Raw genomic sequence first — 20,657 nt, 5'->3', positions numbered from 1 at the left:
TGACTTGTTCGTATCCTGTGTTATCAGGTCCAATTTTGGCATTAAAGTCTCCCATAAGGATGGTAATGTCTTTGTCTGGGAGAGTCTCTAATATTTTCTGGAGTCTGTTGTAAAAGTAGTCTTTGTCCTCCTCTTCACTGTCATTGGTTGGAGCGTAGCACTGAACAACATTCATCTTAATCCTCTTCATTTTAGTTCTGAAGGATGCTGTGATGATCCTGGGACCATGTGCCTCCCAACCAATCAGTGCTCTCTGTGCCTGCTTGGACAACATGAAGCCTACTCCCTGTGTGTGGTGTGCGTCGCTCTCTTCATGTCCTGAATACAGCAACAGCTCTCCTGTCAACAGTCGTCTCTGTCCAGCTTGCGTCCATCTTGTCTCGCTAATGCCTAGTAGGGTCAGGTTGTTGCTCCTCATCTCTGCTGCAACCTGCGACGTCTTTCCTGACTCGTACATGGTCCTCACGTTCCATGTGCCGATGGTAATCCTCCTGGCTGCAAGAAGGGTGATCGGCTTAGTGGCTTCCTCGCGGCTTTCACCACCCAGCGTCATGCATCTTCGAGTTGAAGACCCTTCTTTTTCTAGGCTAAAAGTCTCTGTTAACTCTATTGTTGGCGTTTCTGTAGCAAGCTGATTTTTACAGGGTGGAGTTGCTAGCCCCACGCCCAACCCTCCTCCTTTACCCTGACTTGGGACAGGCAGATGGCCCCAAAGGACCTCTCTGGTGGAGTTGAAGAATAAGTTTTCAGTACTGCAGGATCGGTCTGAGGAAGAGGAAGACAGTGTACTCAACAGATGGCAGAAAGTGAGAGACACACTTAGGTCAGCATGCCAGGAAGTGCTTGGAATTAAGAAACACCAGCAGAAAGAGTGGATCACAGCAGAGTCCTTGACAAAGATAGAAGACAGAAAGAAGAAGAAGACAGCAGTCAACAACAGCAGGACTAGAGCAGCAAAGGCCAAAGCTCAAAAAGAGTATGCTGAAGCCCACAGAGCAGTGAAGAGGAATATTAGGAAGGACAAGAGAGATTATGTGGATGGACTGGCAGCAGAAGCAGAGCAGGCAGCATACAGCGGTAACATGAAACAGCTGTACGATACTACCAAGCGACTGTCTGGAAAGTTCAGCAAGCCAGAACGTCCCGTTAAAGACAAGCAGGGAAAGTTTATAACAGGAATAGAACTACAGATGAACAGATGGGCGGAGCACTTTGAGGAACTCCTGAACAGACCAGCACCACCAAATCCACCAGACATCGACCCAGCCAACGAGGACCTCCCAATCAATTGCGATAAACCAACCAGAGACGACATCAGAAAAGCCATCACCATGATGAAGAACAGGAAGGCGGCTGGACCTGACGATATCCCAGCAGAGGCCCTGAAAGCAGACCTGGATGCTTCAGTGGAAATGCTGTACCCCCTCTTTGAGAAAATATGGGAAGAAGAAATGATTCCGGCTGACTGGAAAGAGGGATATCTCATCAAAATCCCCAAGAAAGGAGACCTCAGCAACTGTGCCAACTATAGAGGAATCACACTCCTGTCGGTGCCAGGGAAGGTCTTCAACCGAGTCCTCTTAGAGAGAATGAAGGATGCCGTCGATCCACAGCTACGAGATGAACAGGCAGGTTTCCGGCAGAACAGATCATGCACGGACCAGATAGCAACGCTCCGCATCATAGTCGAGCAGTCTATGGAGTGGAACTCCTCGTTGTACATCAACTTTGTTGACTATGAGAAAGCATTCGATAGCGTGGATCGAGAGACCCTCTGGAAGCTCCTTCGGCACTATGGCATCCCAGCAAAGGTGGTCAACCTGATCAAGAATTCATACGACGGCATACACTGTAGAGTGATCCATGGAGGGCAGCTCACAAACAGCTTCCAGGTGCGAACCGGAGTCAGACAAGGATGCTTGTTGTCACCACTTCTCTTTCTTCTCGTCATCGATTGGATTATGAAGACATCCACTTACAAGCGTAGGAATGGAATCCAATGGTCATTGTGGACCCAGCTTGATGACCTGGACTTTGCCGACGACCTTGCACTCCTTTCGCACAGTAAACAGCAGATGCAAGAGAAGACCAACGTAGTGGCAGCCACGTCATCACAGGTTGGCCTCAACATCCACAAGGACAAGACCAAGATCCTTAGGATCAATTCCATCAGCAACGACCCAGTCACACTGAATGGAAGCCCCCTGGAAGAAGTGCAGTCCTTCACCTACCTAGGTAGCATCATCGACCAGCAGGGTGGCACAGACGCAGACATCAAAGTAAGGATTGGTAAGGCAAGAGCAGCCTTCTTACAGCTCAAGAACATCTGGAGCTCCAGAGAGCTGTCTTTGGCAATAAAGATTCGACTGTTCAACTCCAACGTGAAATCAGTCTTACTGTATGGAGCTGAAACCTGGAGGACAACCAAAACAACCACCAGGAAGATCCAGACCTTCATTAATAGCTGCCTCAGAAGGATTCTCCAGATCCGCTGGCCAGACACCATCAGTAACATCCACCTCTTGGAGAGGACCCATCAACTCCCAGCAGAGGAAGAAATTAGAAGGAGAAGGTGGGGCTGGATAGGACATACACTACGCAAGCAGCCAACCAACATCACCAGACAGGCACTGCAGTGGAACCCCCAAGGCAAGCGGAAAAGAGGCCGCCCAAGAAATACCTGGCGACGCGACCTTCAGGTTGATAGCAAAAAAATGGGCTATACCTGGAACCAGCTAGAGCGAATGGCCCAGGATAGAAGACTATGGAGATCTGTGGTTGGCGGCCCATACCCCGGTTGGGGTGACGGGCATGAATGAATGAATGAATGCATACAGTACCTAGCACAATGGAGCCCTGACCAAAAGTTGGGGCCTCTAGGTGTTGTTGTAATCCAAATAATATATGTTGAACAGGAGCAGTGGCAGAGCCTTGAACAGCCCCATATTAGAGAATCATTGGAGCATATAAAATGTCCTCCCCCACAAAAAAACCCTCTGGGATCTGTCGTGAAGAATCCCACCCATTGCTACTAGGTCACAGATGCATGCAGATCTAGTTTTATTTTTTTAATAAACACAGGGATATAGACCTAAAAGTAAATCTGGCAGATCATCAGTCTCCTGGGCATCCAGTCATGTGCTTTAGCACTACATTCTCCCTCTTTAATTGGCTCATTATTTCTTGGGTACAATCTTCTCCTTTCTAAAGCTGTTAATTGTTTGCCAGAATCTTTCTGTAAGGCTAGGTTAAAATATATTATAAATATATAAAATATATAAAAATAGGGAAAAAATATATTAGTTCACCCTGAGAGTACTTGCTAGTGGAGAAAACTCTTTTTTTTTTAAATAAAGGAGAGGCTTAAATTATATTGCATAACCAAAACCCCCCAAAATTATCAGAATACTCCATTCTACAATATGGAGATGAACTGAATAAATGAGGTCATTAATACATGAAGTCATTTCAACTGCTTTTTAAATAAGCAGATATGAGCTTAGTGCAGTTTTCAGTTTGCATCTTTAGGTGCCTAAATACCTTTGAAAAATCTGCCCCTGTGTCCTCTTCCTCCTGGTTTGTATTCATAGATCAGAAGAGGAAAATAAGCTTTTCTGCTTTATCAACTCCCAGTCGGTTTCTCATCTTTGAACTAGTTCAAATTAAGAAACTATTCTGAACCTACTAGCTAAATTGAAACTAAAAGCTTTGGGCAAGAGCTTTTCTACACAACAGAACTGAGAAAGTACTTACATTTGCAAAAATGTAAATACCATAATTTGCTCCATTGTACAAACTGAAAATATAGATACTTAATGTAGTACAGGATATTGTGACATTTATAAAACTTGAGTTGATCTCAAAAGTTAAACATGTTTTCTCTCTGACCTATGCAGAAACTCTAAAAGAAATTGGGCTTGTTTAATCCTGAGAAAAGAGTGGGTGGGACCTGAAACTAGTCTTCAGATATGTTAAGGGCTGTTAGAAAGAAGATGTTCTCTATGTCCACTGAAAGGAAGACAAGAAGTAATCTGCTTACTCTGCAAAAAGTGAGATATAGGTTTAGATATTAGGAAAAACTTTCTAACTATCACAATAGCTAAGTACTGGAATAGGCTTCCAGAGTTCCAAGGGAGGTTGTAGAATTCCTGATGCGGGAAATTTTCAGAACATGTTGGGTTCTCAAAACATTTTTTTTGGGGTAACCTCAGAATCTGGCCACCAACCCTTGCTGGTGGTAGCTCTGACAATTTTTCCAAGCCCAAGCCCTGCTGCCCCGGGCTGAAGCCCAGAGCCTACTGAGCACACACATTGGCCCCACATGTCTGGAGAGGCACTGCCCAGAGCCCCCAGGAGGCTGCATTGTGCAGGGTGCTGATCCCCTGCTGGCAGCAAACAACAAGGCAGCCAGGAGCTGGGTGCTGCTGGGAGGGGCTGCTGCCTTGCCGCCCTGCCCTGCCCTGTCCCCCTCTTCCCCCAATCTCTGCCCAGGAGGCTGTTGTGGCCACAGAAAAAATCTCCTGGTGGCCACATTTGAGAAACGCTGGGATAGACAAACACCTGTCAGCAATGGTCTAGGTATACTTGGTTCTGCCTCAACCCTGGGGCTGGACTTGATCTCTTGATGTCCTTTCCGGCCCTACATTTTTATGATTCTGTGAAGCAGGGGGTGTTGACTATTGAAAAGACTACACAAAGCAAGCACACCGTAAAAATATTTTCCCCCTTGAAACTTGATTATACTAATCTTAGGGTTATTTGTAAGTGCACTCAAAAATAAAATAACTTCACATAAAACTATGCAGTGTTGTAGCCATGGTGGTCCCAGGATATTAGAGAGACAACAGCCATAGGTATTAGGATGACTCCCCAGTATGCCAACCTCTTCATGGGCCACCTTGAAGAAGAATTTCTGGACAAATGCACCATTAAACCAATTAAATACCTGAGATACATCAATGATATTTTCAGCCTCTAGTCTGGACAGATGACCTAAACTCCCTCATAAATTTCCACCACAACTTTAACCGCCACCACCACCCATCTATTAAACTCTCTTTGGAACATTCCCACAACAGCATCAACTTCCTCGACACCATGATCAGCTTCAACAATGGAACCCTACAGACAATTATATACAAGAAATCCATGTATCACCACACCTACCTTCTTAGAGCCGGTAACTACCCCAAACACACCAAGAAATCTGTTCTCTACAGCCAGGGACCCACAATACCACAGAATATGCTCCAAGGAGAAAGTCTGGGATATACAACTTAACACACTCAATACCACCTTCACCAAACAAGGACACTCCAGCAGAGAAGTAAATCAAATCATGGAATGGGCCACCCAAATACTCTAAAAGAGCCTGCTTTGGCACAGAAATAAAACCACCTCCGACCATACACCCCTAGTTGTCATCTACCTCTCCACGTTGGAATCCATATGGGGCATATGAAACCTGCCATCGCACCCCTGCTGTGCCACTGACTGAGAGCCGCCTGAAGTAAGCCCCTGTGCCCCAATCCCCTGACCCAGCCCTGAGCCCCCCCAAACCAAAGACCCTTCCTGTACCCCAAACCCCTCATCCCCAGACCCACCAGAGCCTGCACCCCCAGCCCAGAGCCCTGATTCCCTCCCACACCCTGAACCCCTCATTCCCGGCCCCACCCCACAGCCCTCACTCCAACCCTCTGCCCCTCCCACACACCAAACCCCTCATCCCCAGTTCCATTGGGTTGCGGGCATCAACAATTTTCTTCAACTGGGTTGCCAGAAAAAAGTTTGAAAAGCACTGTTTTACACAATACATTTTCAAGAGGGTTGGTCCTTTTATTTGTGTACAGTATGTGGCCAAGCAGAACTCAACACAATCTTTTAACCCACCACCCCTAAGGCATATGTGGTCCTGGGTATGGATTTGATTAACAGTGATGGCTAGCATGATGTGATGCTTCCCAGCATGGATGGGGGCCTAAAGGCTAACAAAACTGTAGTGGCGAGCTGGGGCTAAGAGCTTATCCCCTCCTCACATTGTGCCTCTTTATCTGTACCAGTATAAAGTGGTACAACACTCCCACCCCACAGTGTAAGGGTAGTTATACTGGTATAAAGATGCTTATACTGATATAGCTACTTCTGTGCAGGAAGAGAATTGGAATGATTATTCCAGTAAATACCAATAACTGTGCCCACACTAAGGCTTTTCCGGCTATAACTATTTTGGTTAGGATGTGATTTCTTTTATCAGAATACTTACAACAATAAAGTCCTTGTGTGTGCACCATCAGGCCAAGCCTGCACTACAAACCTTTGCCAGTACAGTGACGTCAGTGTGATGAGGTAGGATCCCTGACCAGCATCGCTGCACTGGCAAAAGTCCCTAGTGTGGATTTAGGCCTTGTCTACACTACACAGTTTTGCCAACAAAAGTCAGCTTTCATTGACAAAATAGTGAAGGTGTACATACTGAAAGGCTCCTCCCACTGATGTAACTTCCCTGCTATGCCAGTATAATAAAATCACCTTGTCGCGCAGCATAGAGCTTTTTGCCAGGTATTAGAGTGACGCAGCATCAGTTAAAGCACTGCATTTTGTTATGTTGCCCTAATTCGGATATGCATTCCATCAATCACTCTGCCATAGTTAGAGAATCCCATAGCCTCAAAGCCATCAATTATTTCCTGCACATTACTGAGAGTCACAGTTCTTCGTAGCAATTAATGGCCTTGCATACTTGCATCAGATGCCATGGTGGACTTTCCAACCCCAAAATGATTCACAACCGACTGGTAGCAGTCTGGAGTTGCCAACTTTCACACAGTGATCACCACTTGCTTTTCCACAGTGAGCACAGTTCTCATTCTGGTATCTTTTGCCACAGTGCTTGGGCGAGCTCTACACACAGTCCCAGGAAGGTGGATTTGTGCATCCAAAAGTTCTGCAGCCACTGCTTGTCATCCCATACATGCATACATCCCTCCACTCAGTGCTTGTTTCCCTAGCCCAATACTGACAGTCCACAGAGGCAAGCTGCTCTGTGCATGCCAGCAGAATCCTGAATTGTTTTTCCTTGGCACACAGCAGGGCAGGCACCATAGATTTCTGTTCAGATTCCCAGCTCATGAAATACTGTAGGATCGGCTGCATGGAGCAGCTGCATGGTGGACCATTCCTTTTGGGCTCGGCCCATTAAGATTTGCTCCCGGCTCTCCTTCCTCTCCTGCCTATTTTATAATTTTCATTTATAGTCTCTTTCCATACCCTGTGGTCTTGTTTTTCAGCATCTGAAGATTGGAGCCCCTCTCGGAAACATGTCCTCTTTGCTCCTTCTCGGTCACTTCCTTATCTGGCGGAGGCGCTCTGCCAGTGTATAAGAGGTTCCCCTGAAGACCACATCTGCAGAAGCACAAGAAACAACAAGCAGAAGCATGACTGATAGTGCACTAACTGCATCAAATCATTATAGTAAAATACATCTCTTTCTAACTGTTCCTTGGCAAGCACGCAGCTTGGCAAATGGCCTAAACATGGTGAGTTTGGCACAGGGATGGGCTCAAGATGGGACAAAGGGTCTAGGTAATTTTTTTAAGGGGATCACTGCAAGCAATTAGGATAGGGTGACCAGACAGCAAATGTGAAAAATCGGGATGGGTGGGGGGGTAATAGGAGCCTATATAAGAAAAAGACCCCAAAATCGGGACTATGCCTATAAAATGGGGACATCTGATCACCCTAAACTAGGGACAAAATTGTAAATTCTGTCACCATTTGCCACAGGCAGGGGTTATTGAAGCCAATATCTCACTCCTGAGGGTAAGCAAGGATGCAAGGGTGCATCTCCTGCATGCATGTGGCTTCAGACTCGGTCCCTATGCTGCTTGCTTATGTGCTGCTTTGGTCCCTGCACAAGTGATTGCCGATTGGCATGGGAAAGTTTCCTGCAATGGAGAAGGAACAAAGTAGCTCTGCCAAGGAACCTTTGGCAGAGAATTGGCAAATACCTTCAGGAAAGTTTTCTAGAGATCTCTCTGGAGGAGTCCCATGAAATTTCTGTGTGTATTAACACACTGTTCCACCCCACTGCATAGCTGCACAGGGGAATGTGAAGCACATGCAAACACAGCTAATCTTGTTCATTTCTATCCCTTAACCTACTCCTAGAATACAACAAAGCAAAGGACAGCTCTCTCTCATATAAACTAGCAAGATCAATTAAAATGATCACTTACCCCCTCTCTGCATCATACACATTAGAGACAGAGTGCTGGGACTGGCTTGAACCCTCCTTGGTCGAGAAAAGGTCCTGGCTTGCCATGGTACTAGATGACCCTGTTGCCTGTCCCATCTTGTCCTCCAACTCAACCTCCTTGTCCACCACTTTGTCCTCGGGTGAGTCTGCTCTTTCCCCTCCCCTCCTGAAGCATCCACAGGGCTCTTTGTGATGGAGGTGGGATTGCTGCTGAGGATGGCATCCAGCTCTTTATAGAAGCAGCAGGTCTTCAGCACAGCACCAGAGCAACAGTTTGACTCCCTTGCCTTCTGGTACGTCTACCTATGCTCCTTTATCTTTGCACGGCACTGATGCATGTCCCATTTGTAGCCCTTATCCAACATGCCATGAGAAAACTGCCCATAAGTATCGAAGTTCGTACTGGGACTGCATAGCCTCCTCTCCCCACAGAGCGAGCAGATCCAGCAGATCAGGTGTGCTCCAAGCACGAGAGCATTTGCTGAGTGTTCAGCTGGGAAGATGTGATATGTGAGCTGTCCACACTGTGCAAACAAAGTGGAATTAAAAAAATTCCTGGGCCTTTAAAGGAGGGAGGGGCAGAAGCTTGTGTACCTGGGTGCAGGGCAGTGGAGTTCAGAAGGGTTAGGATGGGCACAGTGGGATACCTCCTAGAGACCATTTATAGTGACATAACCAAGTGCAGTGTCTACACTGACACTTTGTCGATATAACTTTGCTGCAAAAAGCTCTACTCCTCTCACTGATGTGGTTTTATTATGTTGGCATGGGTGGGAGGAGCATTTCAGTGTGTACACCTCCACCGTTTTGTCCATGAAAGTTGATTTTTGTTGATAAAACTCTAATGTAGCTACGCCCCTAGTGTGGACCAGGCCTTATACTGGCATAAAGCCTTGTTTACAATGAAAGCCTTGTCTACGCTCAGGGGCGGCTCTACGTATTTTCCCGCCCCAAGCACAGCAGTCAGGTGGCTTTCGGCAGCACGCCTGCAGGAGGTCCGCTGGTAATGCAGATTTGGCGGCATGCCTGCGCGAAGTCCCACGGTCCCGTGCCTTCAGCGTACGCACCACCGAAACGGCAAGACTGGCAGACCACAGACATGATGCCAAAGGCAGCCTGACTGCCACCCTCACAGCGACCAGCAGGCCACCCCCCCGCAGCTTGCCGCCCCAGGCACGGGCTTGGAGCGCTGGAGCCGCCCCTGTCTACACTAGAAACCTTTCGCTGTCAAAGCTACACCCCTGTGGCTATATCACCAGCCCTCCTACCCAGATCCCTCTCTCCACGCAGAAAGACCAGCGGGGGCTGTACTGAGGTACCCGCCGCAGCTGGGCGGGAAGCTCTGGGCGGGCGCAGTTGGCCAGTCCCCGCTGGAGACCCGTTGAACCGGCGCCAGCCTAGCAACGGCCCGGGAGCGCGAAGGGCGGGGGTAACCGCTCGTCTCCCGCCTGGGCCGCCTGCCCCCTCGGCTGGGAGGGAGGCGCTTCCGAGCCGGAAGCCGGCGCTGCGAGGCGGCCCCCGGGCCTGGGAGAGCGGCGCGGATGGAGCGGCTGCGGCTGCAGGCGGGGGGCACGGCGGCGGTGGACGAGTACGTGGAGTACCGGAGGTGAGGGGCCGCCTGCACTGCGGGGGACGAGCCCGCACTGAGCGCAGGGGCTGCGGATAGTGTGAAGGCCCTTCCTGGTGTGGCTGAGGCGTGGGTCACCGCCACTCGCCCGGTCCTAGGGATGGGGGCGCAGGTCGCTGCTGTGTAGTTCGCAGGCTCTTTCTCCTGCTCCCGTAGAGGCTGGGCTGGGCGGGGAGATGGCTGAGGCGGGTCAGTCTCTCTCCCCCCTACCCCTTGTTCTGGAGATGGGGGCCGGGGGGTGCTGGGTGAAGCAGCAGGAGTCACTCTCCTCGGGGAGCGCTTTATTAAAGCTGAAATGCCGTTTTACGAGAGAATGAACGTGAATCCCTGGCGGGGCTGCTTTGACGAATGCAGCTAGGGGAATCCTCTAAATTAAAAGTGTTGGACACGGGGTAATTTCTCAGCCAAGTCAGCCTCTGCTGTTAGACACCTGGGAACCTGATGCCACAGTGCAAAATTATACCAATATATTTGATCTGAAAAGATTTTTTTCTCATGTAAATCCGTCCCCTCCCAAAGATAATTAGAAACCGGGAATCTTCTTTGTTTTGTTTTGTTGAGACACAGGGAAAGAACGCTTTTTTCCTCCATGGAAACACCAGAGCAACAAAGCTTCTTTCTTAGCAGAGGGGAGGAGTGCTTTGTAAATAAAAATGTTATTTAATACTCCACCTGAGGTTATAATCCTGATTTATCTACCTTTTGCTGTTAGACTTCTTTTTCTACTGTGCAATACGTTACTCTGATTTTTAAGTTATCATTCATTGAAATTCTGGGTACGAGAGCTCAGCAAAGTTTAGAGTCGCTAGTACTCCAGAATGTTTTCATGAGTTCTGTGGCTAAGTCAGAACACTTTAGAACTTAAAAAAAAGTTTCTTTTTCAAAAGGCTGGGGGAGGGAAATCTCCAACTACTCTATGCAATGCCTTTGTCTCTGATGTTATGGCTCTATTAATATTTGTCTCTTTGCCAAACCCAGGGTTGAGAGTTCAATCCTTGAGGGGGCCACTTAGGGATCTGGGGCAAAAATTGGTCCTGCTAGTGAAGGCAGGGGGCTGGACTTGATGACCTTTCAAGGTCTCTTCCAGTTCTAGGAGATTGGTATATCTCCAATTATTATTTTGACATGCAAGTATCTTTTCTGTTGACATGTTGTAACTGGGCATAGAGTCACCCAGCAGCACCTCCTGCTGGTTGTCCTCAGGAATTAGCAACCAGACTCCAGAGCGCCTTCTTTGGGCTAGTGTTTCACCACCACTGCTGGACCCCCGTGTCCCTCCAAGGACCCCAGTGCCCCTTTAACTGGGTGCTGCCCCCCTGGCAGTACCCCCACAGTTCTAGGTCTCCCCATCCTAGGGGAACCCCCCCCCACACACACACTAGCCCAACTTCACCTCAGTCTTGGCTACTGCCCAGTCTCCATTTAGCCCCCATTAACTGCGGCAGACTGCAGTATAAACCACTCATCACTGGCAGAGGAGTTCAGACCTGCTGCTTCTGTCTACCCATGGGCTGCCCCATTGCAACCCTGCACCTCTTCAGCCTATAGTCAGGCCTGCAGCCTGGGGCTTTCCAGGCCAGAGCTCCCAGCTCCCCTGGCTCTTCCCCAGCCCAAGCTAGGTATCTTGCATGGGTCCCTGCAGCCAGGCCCTTCTCTCTCTACCAGCAGAGGGAGACTGAGTGGGCTTCTGGCTCATAGCCTCTTATAGGGGCCAGCTGGGCCTGATTGGAGCATGGCCACAGCTGAGCCTACTTTCCTCCAATCAGCCCAGGCTTCTTGCCCCAGCCACAGCCCTCTGATCTTTTAGATATTATATCTCAGTTGAAATATGATAGTTGAAATTATGTTTCTGTTTCCCCTGCCCAGGCATGCTTGTATGCCTGCCATCTGCCCAAGAGTAAGCTTTTGTGAAATAGTTTAGGAGGACAATAAGCCAGTTCTACTATTTTTTTCAGGAAATACAAGTTGACACATTTTATTTTGACAATTATAAAAATGTCCCCATTTATAAGAATCTATAGGTGCATCTTGTTAAAATAATAACTTTAAAAAAAACCCCAAAAGTAATTTAGCTCCTGTTTTACTGAGCATACATGATGCAATAGCTTGCACACTATTTTTAGCTTAAGAAAACATTCAGTAAAATATGAAAGATGCAGGTAATCATACTTTTTATCCATATATGTTCAAAATGCTTTAAAAAAGAGGGTAACTTTCAATAAATTGTGATATCAGGTGTTGATGAAATATATTAGCACATATTACTGTGATATTGTACGTTACTGATATATTGTGAATTTGCATATGTATATCCACACTGTAGCTTACTGAAAAACAGGCCCATGTTATATCTATTGTAGAAAGTCATGCAACTTACCATAATAATACTATAAATTATTATAGCATTTTATAAACATGAATGAATGAAGTTTAACAACTCCGTGAGGCAGGTAAGTATTATTCCTGTTACACAAATGAGGAAACCAAAGGCCTTCTAGGGCTTGTTCTCACTGCAGAGTTAACTAGAATTATAACTTGAGTGTTGCCCCTTGAGTCCTGTACACATACACAGATCTGTAACTCGAGCATAGTTAATTCAAGCTGGCTGGCCTGTTGGGATGGTTACTGCTCTGGTTAGCACGGCTCATCAGCTGCTTATAGCAGTGTTTCTCAACCGGGTTATGTGTACCCCTGGGGGTACGCAGAGGTTTTCCACGGGGTGCATCAACACATCTTGATCTTTGCCTAGTTTTACAACAGGCTGCATAAAAAGCACCAAAGTCAGTACAAACTAAAATTGAAGATAGACAAAATGAGAAAATAAGCAATTTTTCAGTCAGTGTGCTGTGACACGTGTATTTTTATGTTTGATTTTGTAAGCAAATAGTTTTTAAGTGAGGTCAAACTTGGGGTATGCAAGGCAAATCAAGACTTCTGAAAGGGGTACAGTAGTTTGGAAAGGTTGAAACCTACTGGCTTACATAATTTTGTGCTGCTAATACACTATTAGATACAACTGGAGTGTTATTTCATGGTGTGGCAGCTCTCATTCAAGCTGGGTTAATGTCAGAAGAGTTAACTCAAGTATAGATAACTCTGGAGTGAAGACATAGCCATATAGCAGTGGCCTCTGAACTTTTTAGGGTCATGCCCGCCTTACCCCTGTCTGCACCTCCCCCCGCCCCACCCCAAGCCAGGGACAGGAGTGGAGTCACATCTCCTGGGGCAGGTGGGGACGTGAATAGGGGTAAGGGAGCAAGACTTAGAGTGGGTCTGGGGTTGGGAGTGAGCCAGGGCCGGGGCTAGGAACAAAGTCGCAGCGAGGGGCTAAGGCTGGGGCGGGGGTGGAACCGCAGCTGGGCTATGATGGGTGCAGGGCTGCAGTGAGGCTGAGGCCAAGGCCAAGGCCAGAAGCTGGGGATATGGCTGGGGGCAGGGCCAGAACAGAGTTGGGGGTGTGTGGTGCTTCCTCTCCACCCCCTGTGGGGGCTGGCCTGGGCACCACCGCACCCCACTGAACATTTCTCTATGCCCCCTCAGGGGGTTGTGCCCCACAGTTTGGGGACCTCTGCTGTAGAGAGATGACGTGACTTGTTAGAGGTCATGCAGGAAGTCTGAGTCAGAGCTAGGAAGACCCCAGCATTCCTGACTTGCAGTCCGTTTTCTTCAATGTAAAAAGGAACTTGGTAGGTCGCCTCTTGACTCCATCCTTCGAGATACTTTTCATAGCATTAAAACCAGTTTATAAGCATTTGTTTAAAAACTTGAGTACAGTTCCTTACAAAGGCCCTCTCTAGGGTACTATTATGGAAGATAAAATAATGTTCAGTGTTGTTTACTGGTGCATCATTATATATTTTCAGAATTGCAACCTACCTTTGCCCCCTCGATTTTACTGAAAGTTAAATGTAATTAAAATATTATGAAACACAATTACATGTTGCAGAATTGTAGGTGATGACGACGGAGGGAAACTCTTTACCCCAGAGCAATATGAAGAATACAAAAGAAAAATGTTACCAATACGATTACAGAACAGATTGTATGTGAGCTGGAGATCACCAACTGGGATGGACTGTAAACTTGTGGGCCCGGAGACACAGTGTTTTTGTACCCATAGGTGAGGTTTTTTTTTCTTGCTGCTGAACTTTCTTTTTACTTAGAAAATGTAAAATGCTTATAAAAAGCACTGTCATACCAGTAATGAGCTTGAGAATCTAGAGATATAAAGATTGATGTAATTTAAGGAAGCATTTTTGAGATGAAAGAAATCATTCCATAGTGTTCCATAAATGCATAAGAACATAAGAACGGCCGTACCGGGTCAGACCAAAGGTCCGTCTAGCCCAGTATTCTGTCTGCCGACAGTGGCCAATGCCAGGTGCCCCAGAGGGAGTGAACCTAACAGGCAGTGATCAAGTGATCTCTCTCCTGCCATCCATCTCCATCCTCTGACAAACAGGGGCTAGGGACACCATTCCTTACCTGTCCTGGCCAATAGCCATTTATGGACTTAACCACCATGAATTTATCCAGTTCTCTTTTAAATGCTGTTATAGTCCTAGCCTTCACAACCTCCTCAGGTAAGAAGTTGCACAGGTTGACTGTGCGCTGCGTGAAGAAGAACTTCCTTTTATTTGTTTTAAACCTGCTATTAATTGTTAATTTCAGTTGGTGACCCCTAGTTTTTGTATTATGGGAAGAAATAAATAACTTTTCCTTATCCACTTTCTCCACATCACTCATGATTTTATATACCTCTATCATATCCCCCCTAAGTCTCCTCTTTTCCAAGCTGAAGAGTCCTAGCCTCTTTAATCTTTCCTCATATGGGACCCTCTCCAAACCCCTAATGATTTTAGTTGCCTTTTTCTGAACCTTTTCTAGTGCCATTATATCTTTTTTGAGATGAGGAGACCACATCTGTACGCAGTATTCGAGATGTGGGCATACCATGGATTTATATATGGACAATAATATATTCTCAGTGTTATTCTCTATCCCCTTTTTAATGATTCCTAACATCCTGTTTGCTTTTTTGACCGCCTCTGTGCACTGCGTGGACATCTTCAGAGAACTATCCATGATGACTCCAAGATCTTTTTCCTGACTCATTGTAGCTAAATTAGCCCCAATCATATTGTATGTATAGTTGGGGTTATTTTTTCCAATGTGCATTGCTTTACATTTATCCACATTAAATTTCATTTGCCATTTTGTTGCCCAATCACTTAGTTTTGTGAGATCTTTTTGAAGTTCTTCACAGTCTACTTTGGTCTTAACTATCTTGAGCAGTTTAGTATCATCTGCAAACTTTGCCACCTCACTGTTTACCCCTTTCTCCAGATAATTTATGAATAAGTTGAATAGGATTGGTCCGAGGACTGACCCTTGGGTAACACCACTAGTTACCCCTCTCCATTCTGAGAATTTACCATTAATTCCTACCCTTTGTTCCCTGTCCTTTAACCAGTTCTCAGTCCGTGAAAGGACCTTCCCTTTTATCCCATGACAGCTTAATTTACGTAAGACCCTTTGGTGAGGGACCTTGTCAAAGGCTTTCTGGAAATCTAAGTACACTATGTCCACTGGATCCCCCTGTCCACATGTTTGTTGACCCCTCAAAGAACTCTAATAGATTAGTAAGACACGATTTCCCTTTACAGAAACCATGTTGACTATTGCTCAACAGTTTATGTTTTTCTATGTGTTTGGCAATTTTATTCTTAACTATTGTTTCGACTAATTTGCCTGGTACCGACGTTAGACTTACCGGTCTGTAATTGCCGGGATCACCTCTAGAGCCCTTTTTAAATATTGGCGTTACATTAGCTAACTTCCAGTCATTGGGTACAGAAGCCGATTTAAAGGACAGGTTACAAACCTTAGTTAATAGTTCTGCAACTTCACATTTGAGTTCTTTCAGAACTCTTGTGTGAGTGCCATCTGGTCCCAGTGACTTGTTAATGTTGAGTTTATCAATTAATTCCAAAACCTCCTCTAGTGACATTTCAATCTGTGACAGTTCCTCAGATTTGTCATCTACAAAAGCCGGCTCAGGTTTGGGAATTTCCCTAACATCCTCAGCCGTGAAGACTGAAGCAAAGAATCCATTTAGTTTCTCCGCAATAAGTTTATCGTCTTTAAGCGCTCCTTTTGTACCTCAATCATCAAGAGGCCCCACTGGTTGTTTAGCAGGCTTCTTGCTTCTGATGTACTTAAAAACATTTTGTTATTACCTTTGGAGTTTTTGGCTAGCCGTTCTTCTAACTCCTCTTTGGCTTTTCTTATTACACTCTTGCACTTAAGTTGGCAGTGTTTATGCTCCTTTCTATTTGCCTCACTAGGATTTGACTTCCACATTTTAAAGGAAGTCTTTTTATCTCTCACTGCTTCTTTTACATGTTTGTTAAGCCACAGTGGCTCTTTTTTAGTTCTTTTGCTGTGTTTCTTAATTTGGGGTATACATTGAAGTTGCGCCTCTATTATGGTGTCTTTAAAAAGCGCCCATGCAGCTTGCAGGGATTTCATTTTAGTCGCTGTACCTTTTAACTTCTGTTTAACTAATCCCCTCATTTTTGCATAGTTCCCCCTTTTGAAATGAAATGCCACAGTGTTGGGCTGTTGAGATGTTCTTCCCACCACAGGGATGTTGAATGCTATTGTATTATGGTCACTATTTCCAGGCGGTCCTGTTATAGTTACCTCTTGGACCAGCTCCTGCACTCCACTCAGGATTAAATCTAGAGTTGTCTATCCCCTTGTGGGTTCCCGTACCAGCTGCTCCATGAAGCAGTCATTTAAAGTATCGATAAATTTTATCTCTGCATTTCGTCCTGAAGTGAAATGTTCCCAGTCAATATGGGGATAATTGAAATCCTCCACTATTATTGAGTTCTTAATTTTGGTAGCCTCTCTAATTTTCCTTAGCATTTCATCATCACTATCACTGTCCTAGTCAGGTGGTCGATAATAGATCCCTAATGTTATATTCTTATTAGAGCATGAAATTTCTATACATAGAGATTCTATGGAATATGTGGATTCACTTAAGAGTTTTACTTCATTGGATTCTACATTTTCTTTCACATATAGTGCCACTCCCCCGCCACATGACCTGTTCTGTTCTTCTGATATATTTTGTACCCAGGAATGATTGCGTCCCATTGATTGCTCTCAGTCCACCAGGTTTCTGTGATGCCTATTATATCAATATCCTCCTTTATCACAAGGCACTCTAGTTCACCCATCTTATTATTTAGACTTCTAGCATTTGTGTACAAGCACTTTAAAAACTTGTCACTGTTTATTTGTCTGCTCTTTTCTGATGTGTCAGATTCTTTTTTAAGTGAATGTTTATCATCTGACCTGGCCATTACATTATCCTCTTCCATCCTCTGCTCCTGACTATAACCTGGAGATTCTCTATCATTAGACTTTCCCCTAGGAGAAGTCTGTGTCCGATCCACATGCTCCTGTGCAGCAGTCGGCTTTCCCCCATCTCCTAGTTTAAAAACTGCTCTACAATCTTTTTAATGTTTAGTGCCAGCAGTCTGGTTCCACTTTGGTTTAGGTGGAGCCCACCTCTCCTGTATAGGCTTCCCCCATCCCAAAAGAATATAAATGCAGTTTATGCTTGAAACCGTGAGTCTATCAGAGACTGAAGTGGTCAGAGGTAAATTCAAAAGTTTAGAGCTTTGAAGCTACTGATATATTTACACTTATTGTGTGGATCTATAACCATGTGATTCGATCACCACATACTGCTTTGAATATATATACTTGAAATGGCGCCAAAAATCAAATGTAAAAGTCTGCCGTATTTTTTCACTAGGGTATAACTTAAAGCACTTGAAACCCCACACAGCATTGAAAATTATCTTTTGTGAGAATGAGCACTTTTTTTGTAGAAGAACTAAATGTATCTCTGCATTAAACTTGAAATCTAAATTATAAATTCTTTAAATAAATTTTTAATGGTAAATGCTGAATGACTTTGAGCTATAATTGTTTGCAGTATTGTTGCAGCTGTGTTGGTACGTCACCAACCTTGTCTCTTTGAACTATAATGGTATTGTTATAGCCAATATGCATATGTACTAATTTCTTTTTTTCTGTTTTTAGGTATAAACAACACAAAACAGATTATGAAGAGATTCCAAAAGATCGCCCTATTTGTGTACCCTGTCGAGTGAGCCGTTGCCAGTGCAAATCCTATCACTATGTCCCTCTAAATGGCACTCAGCCCATTCGTTGTAGATGCAAGCACTTTGCTGATCAGCACAGTGCAGCACCTGGATTTTCCTGTAACTCCTGTAAGTTAGTTTCCTATAAATACACATGCAGTATTCTTTACTGCTAATTTAAGAAGCATACGCTTTAAATACAGGTATATTTTCTAAATTTAGCAAATAGCACTTCATGCCCATGCAAGATTATTGGTAACACTGATTTAACATACCAATGGTTAAATCCTGGTATCACTGAATTCAGTGGAAGTTTTGCTATTGACTTTAGTGGGACTAGGATTTGGCCCTAAAACAGGAATTATTAACATCAGCAGTTAAACTACGTACTCAAGTATCAGAGGGGTAGCCATGTTAGTCTGTATCCACAAAAACAACGAGGAGTCTGGTGGCACCTTAAAGACTAAGATTTATTTGGGCATAAGCTTTCATGGGTAAAAAACCCGCTTCTTCAGATGCAAACTACGTACTGATTTTTTGTCTTTTAGATCTCTTCAAATGATATATTGATGGATATTTTTAGCCAGATTTCTAGATTGTAATTGCATGAAGTATATGGAATAATTTATACAGGAAGGATCTCATAAACCAGTTTTGCTTGCAGAATGGGGAATAATATCTAACAGAATAATATACAACACTGATCTCCCATGTTTAAGAAAGATTAATTCAAACTGGAACAGGCGCAGAGAAGGATTACTACGATGATCAGAGGAATGGAAAACCTACCTTATGAGAGGAGACTCAAGGGGTTTGGCCTGTTTAGCCTAACCAAATGAAGCCTGAAGGGAGATATGATTGCTCTGTCGGAGAGGGAATGGAGTTATTTAAATTGAACACCAATGTTGAAACAAGAACAAATGGATATAAACTGGCCATAAATAGGTCTAGGTTTGAAAATAGATGAAGGTTTCTAACCATTAGAGGAGTCAAGGTCTTGGACAGCCTTCCAGGGGCAGCAGTGGAGCAAAAAGCCTAACTGGTCTAAGCTTATGGAGGGGACGGTATAATGAGACTGCCTAAAATGGCATATGGCCCATCAGTGACTGCTAGTACAAATATTCCCAATGACTAGAGTTGGGACACTAGATGGGGGCGCTCTGAGTTACTACAGAGAATTTTTTCCTCGGGTTTCTGGCTGGTGGGTCTTGCTGACATGCTCAGGGTCCAACTGATAGCCAATTTGGGGGTTGGGAAAAAATTTCCCCCCAGGTCAGATTGGGAGAGACCCTAGAGGGTTTTCACTTTCTTCTGCAGCATGGGGTACAGGTCACTTGCAGGTTTAAACTAGAATAAATGGTGGATTCTCTGTAACTGGAAGTCTTTAAATCATGATTTGAAGACTTCAGTAACTCAGTCAGAGGTTATGGGTCTATTACAGGAGTGGGTGAGTGAAGTTCTGTGGCCTGCAGTGTGCAGGAGGTCAGTCTAGGTGATCATAATGGTCCCTTCTGGCTTTAAAGTCTATGCCTGTAAATAACTTTCCCAAGGTCACACAGGGAGTCTATGGCAGAGCTGGGAAGTGAACCCAGGTTGCTAGAATCCCAGCCCTGTAACTGACTAATTGGACCATTCTGTATCCTGATTTAGGTACATGAATCCTTCTTGGCTAGGCATATGTTGGGCTGTATGCTGCTGCTTCTGGGTGACTCTGTGCCCATTCCACAGAACAGCTAGAGCCAATTGGCAGGGGAGGTTGAGAAGTTAGATAATGGTTGCTGCTATCTGGGGGAGCATTACAGCAGTGGATCTCACTTGCTAGTTGTTACCTTAGCTCAGAGGTGGGCAAACTTTTTGGCCTGAGGGCCACATCTGGGTATGGAAATTGTGTGGTGGGCCATGAATGCTCATGAAATTGGAGTTTGAGGTGCAGGAGGGGGCAAGGGCTCTGGGCTCTGGCTGTGGGTGCAGGCTCTGGGGTGGGGCCAGAAATGAGTAGTTCAGGGTGCAGGAGGGGGCTCTGGGCTGGGGAAGGGGGTTGGGATGCAGGAGGGGGTGAGGGCTCTGGGGTAGGGCCAGAGATGAGGGGGCTGTGGGTGGAGCAGAGGGGTTTGGTGTATGGGAGGGGGCTCTGGGCTGAGGCAGGGGGTTGGAGTGTGGGAGGAGTACAGGCTCTGGGCTGGGGGTGCAGGTTCCAGGGTGGGGCTGGGGATGAGGGGCTTTAGGGTGCAGGAGGGGGCTCCGGGCTGGGGGTTGAGGTTTGGGGGGTGAGGGTCGGGGCATGGGGGGAGGTCAGGGCAGCGCTTACTTCAAGCAGCTCTCGGAAGCAGCAGCATGTCCCCCCTCTGAGACCAGCTTCTATGTGGAGGCGCAGCCAAGCGGCTCTGCAAACTGCCCCATCTGCAGGTGCCACCCCCGCAGCTCCCAGAAGCAGCAGCATGTCCCCACTCTGGCCCCTACATGGAGGCACAGTGCTGGCCAGGCAGCTCTGCATGCTGCCCTGTCCGCAGGTGCCCGATTGAGCCAATGAGAGCTGCAGAGCCAGTGCTTGGGGCAGAGGTAGCATGCGGAGGCGCCTGGCTGCTCCAAC

At 45.9% G+C, this 20,657-nt stretch overlaps 1 protein-coding gene across 2 annotated transcripts in view; it reads left to right on the top strand.

Moving 5' to 3' along the window:
• Nucleotides 1-9,560: 9,560 nt before the first annotated feature.
• The window catches only part of FAM221A (family with sequence similarity 221 member A), a 31,003-nt gene continuing 19,906 nt past the window's right edge, over nt 9,561-20,657 (top strand). Inside the window, exons 1-3 of one of the 2 annotated variants that reach the window (XM_045002852.1) lie at nt 9,561-9,860; nt 13,828-14,001; nt 18,006-18,196. In XM_045002852.1, coding sequence (XP_044858787.1) covers nt 9,796-9,860; nt 13,828-14,001; nt 18,006-18,196 — 430 coding nt within the window. In that variant the 5' untranslated portion in view covers nt 9,561-9,795. The remainder of the gene's footprint in view (nt 9,861-13,827; nt 14,002-18,005; nt 18,197-20,657) is intronic. The other variant, XM_045002853.1, reaches the window with a different exon arrangement.

Source organism: Mauremys mutica, chromosome 2, assembly GCF_020497125.1.
Source record: "Mauremys mutica isolate MM-2020 ecotype Southern chromosome 2, ASM2049712v1, whole genome shotgun sequence".
Classification (NCBI taxonomy): domain Eukaryota; kingdom Metazoa; phylum Chordata; order Testudines; family Geoemydidae; genus Mauremys; species Mauremys mutica.
This window is presented reverse-complemented; position numbering and strand designations above follow the sequence as displayed.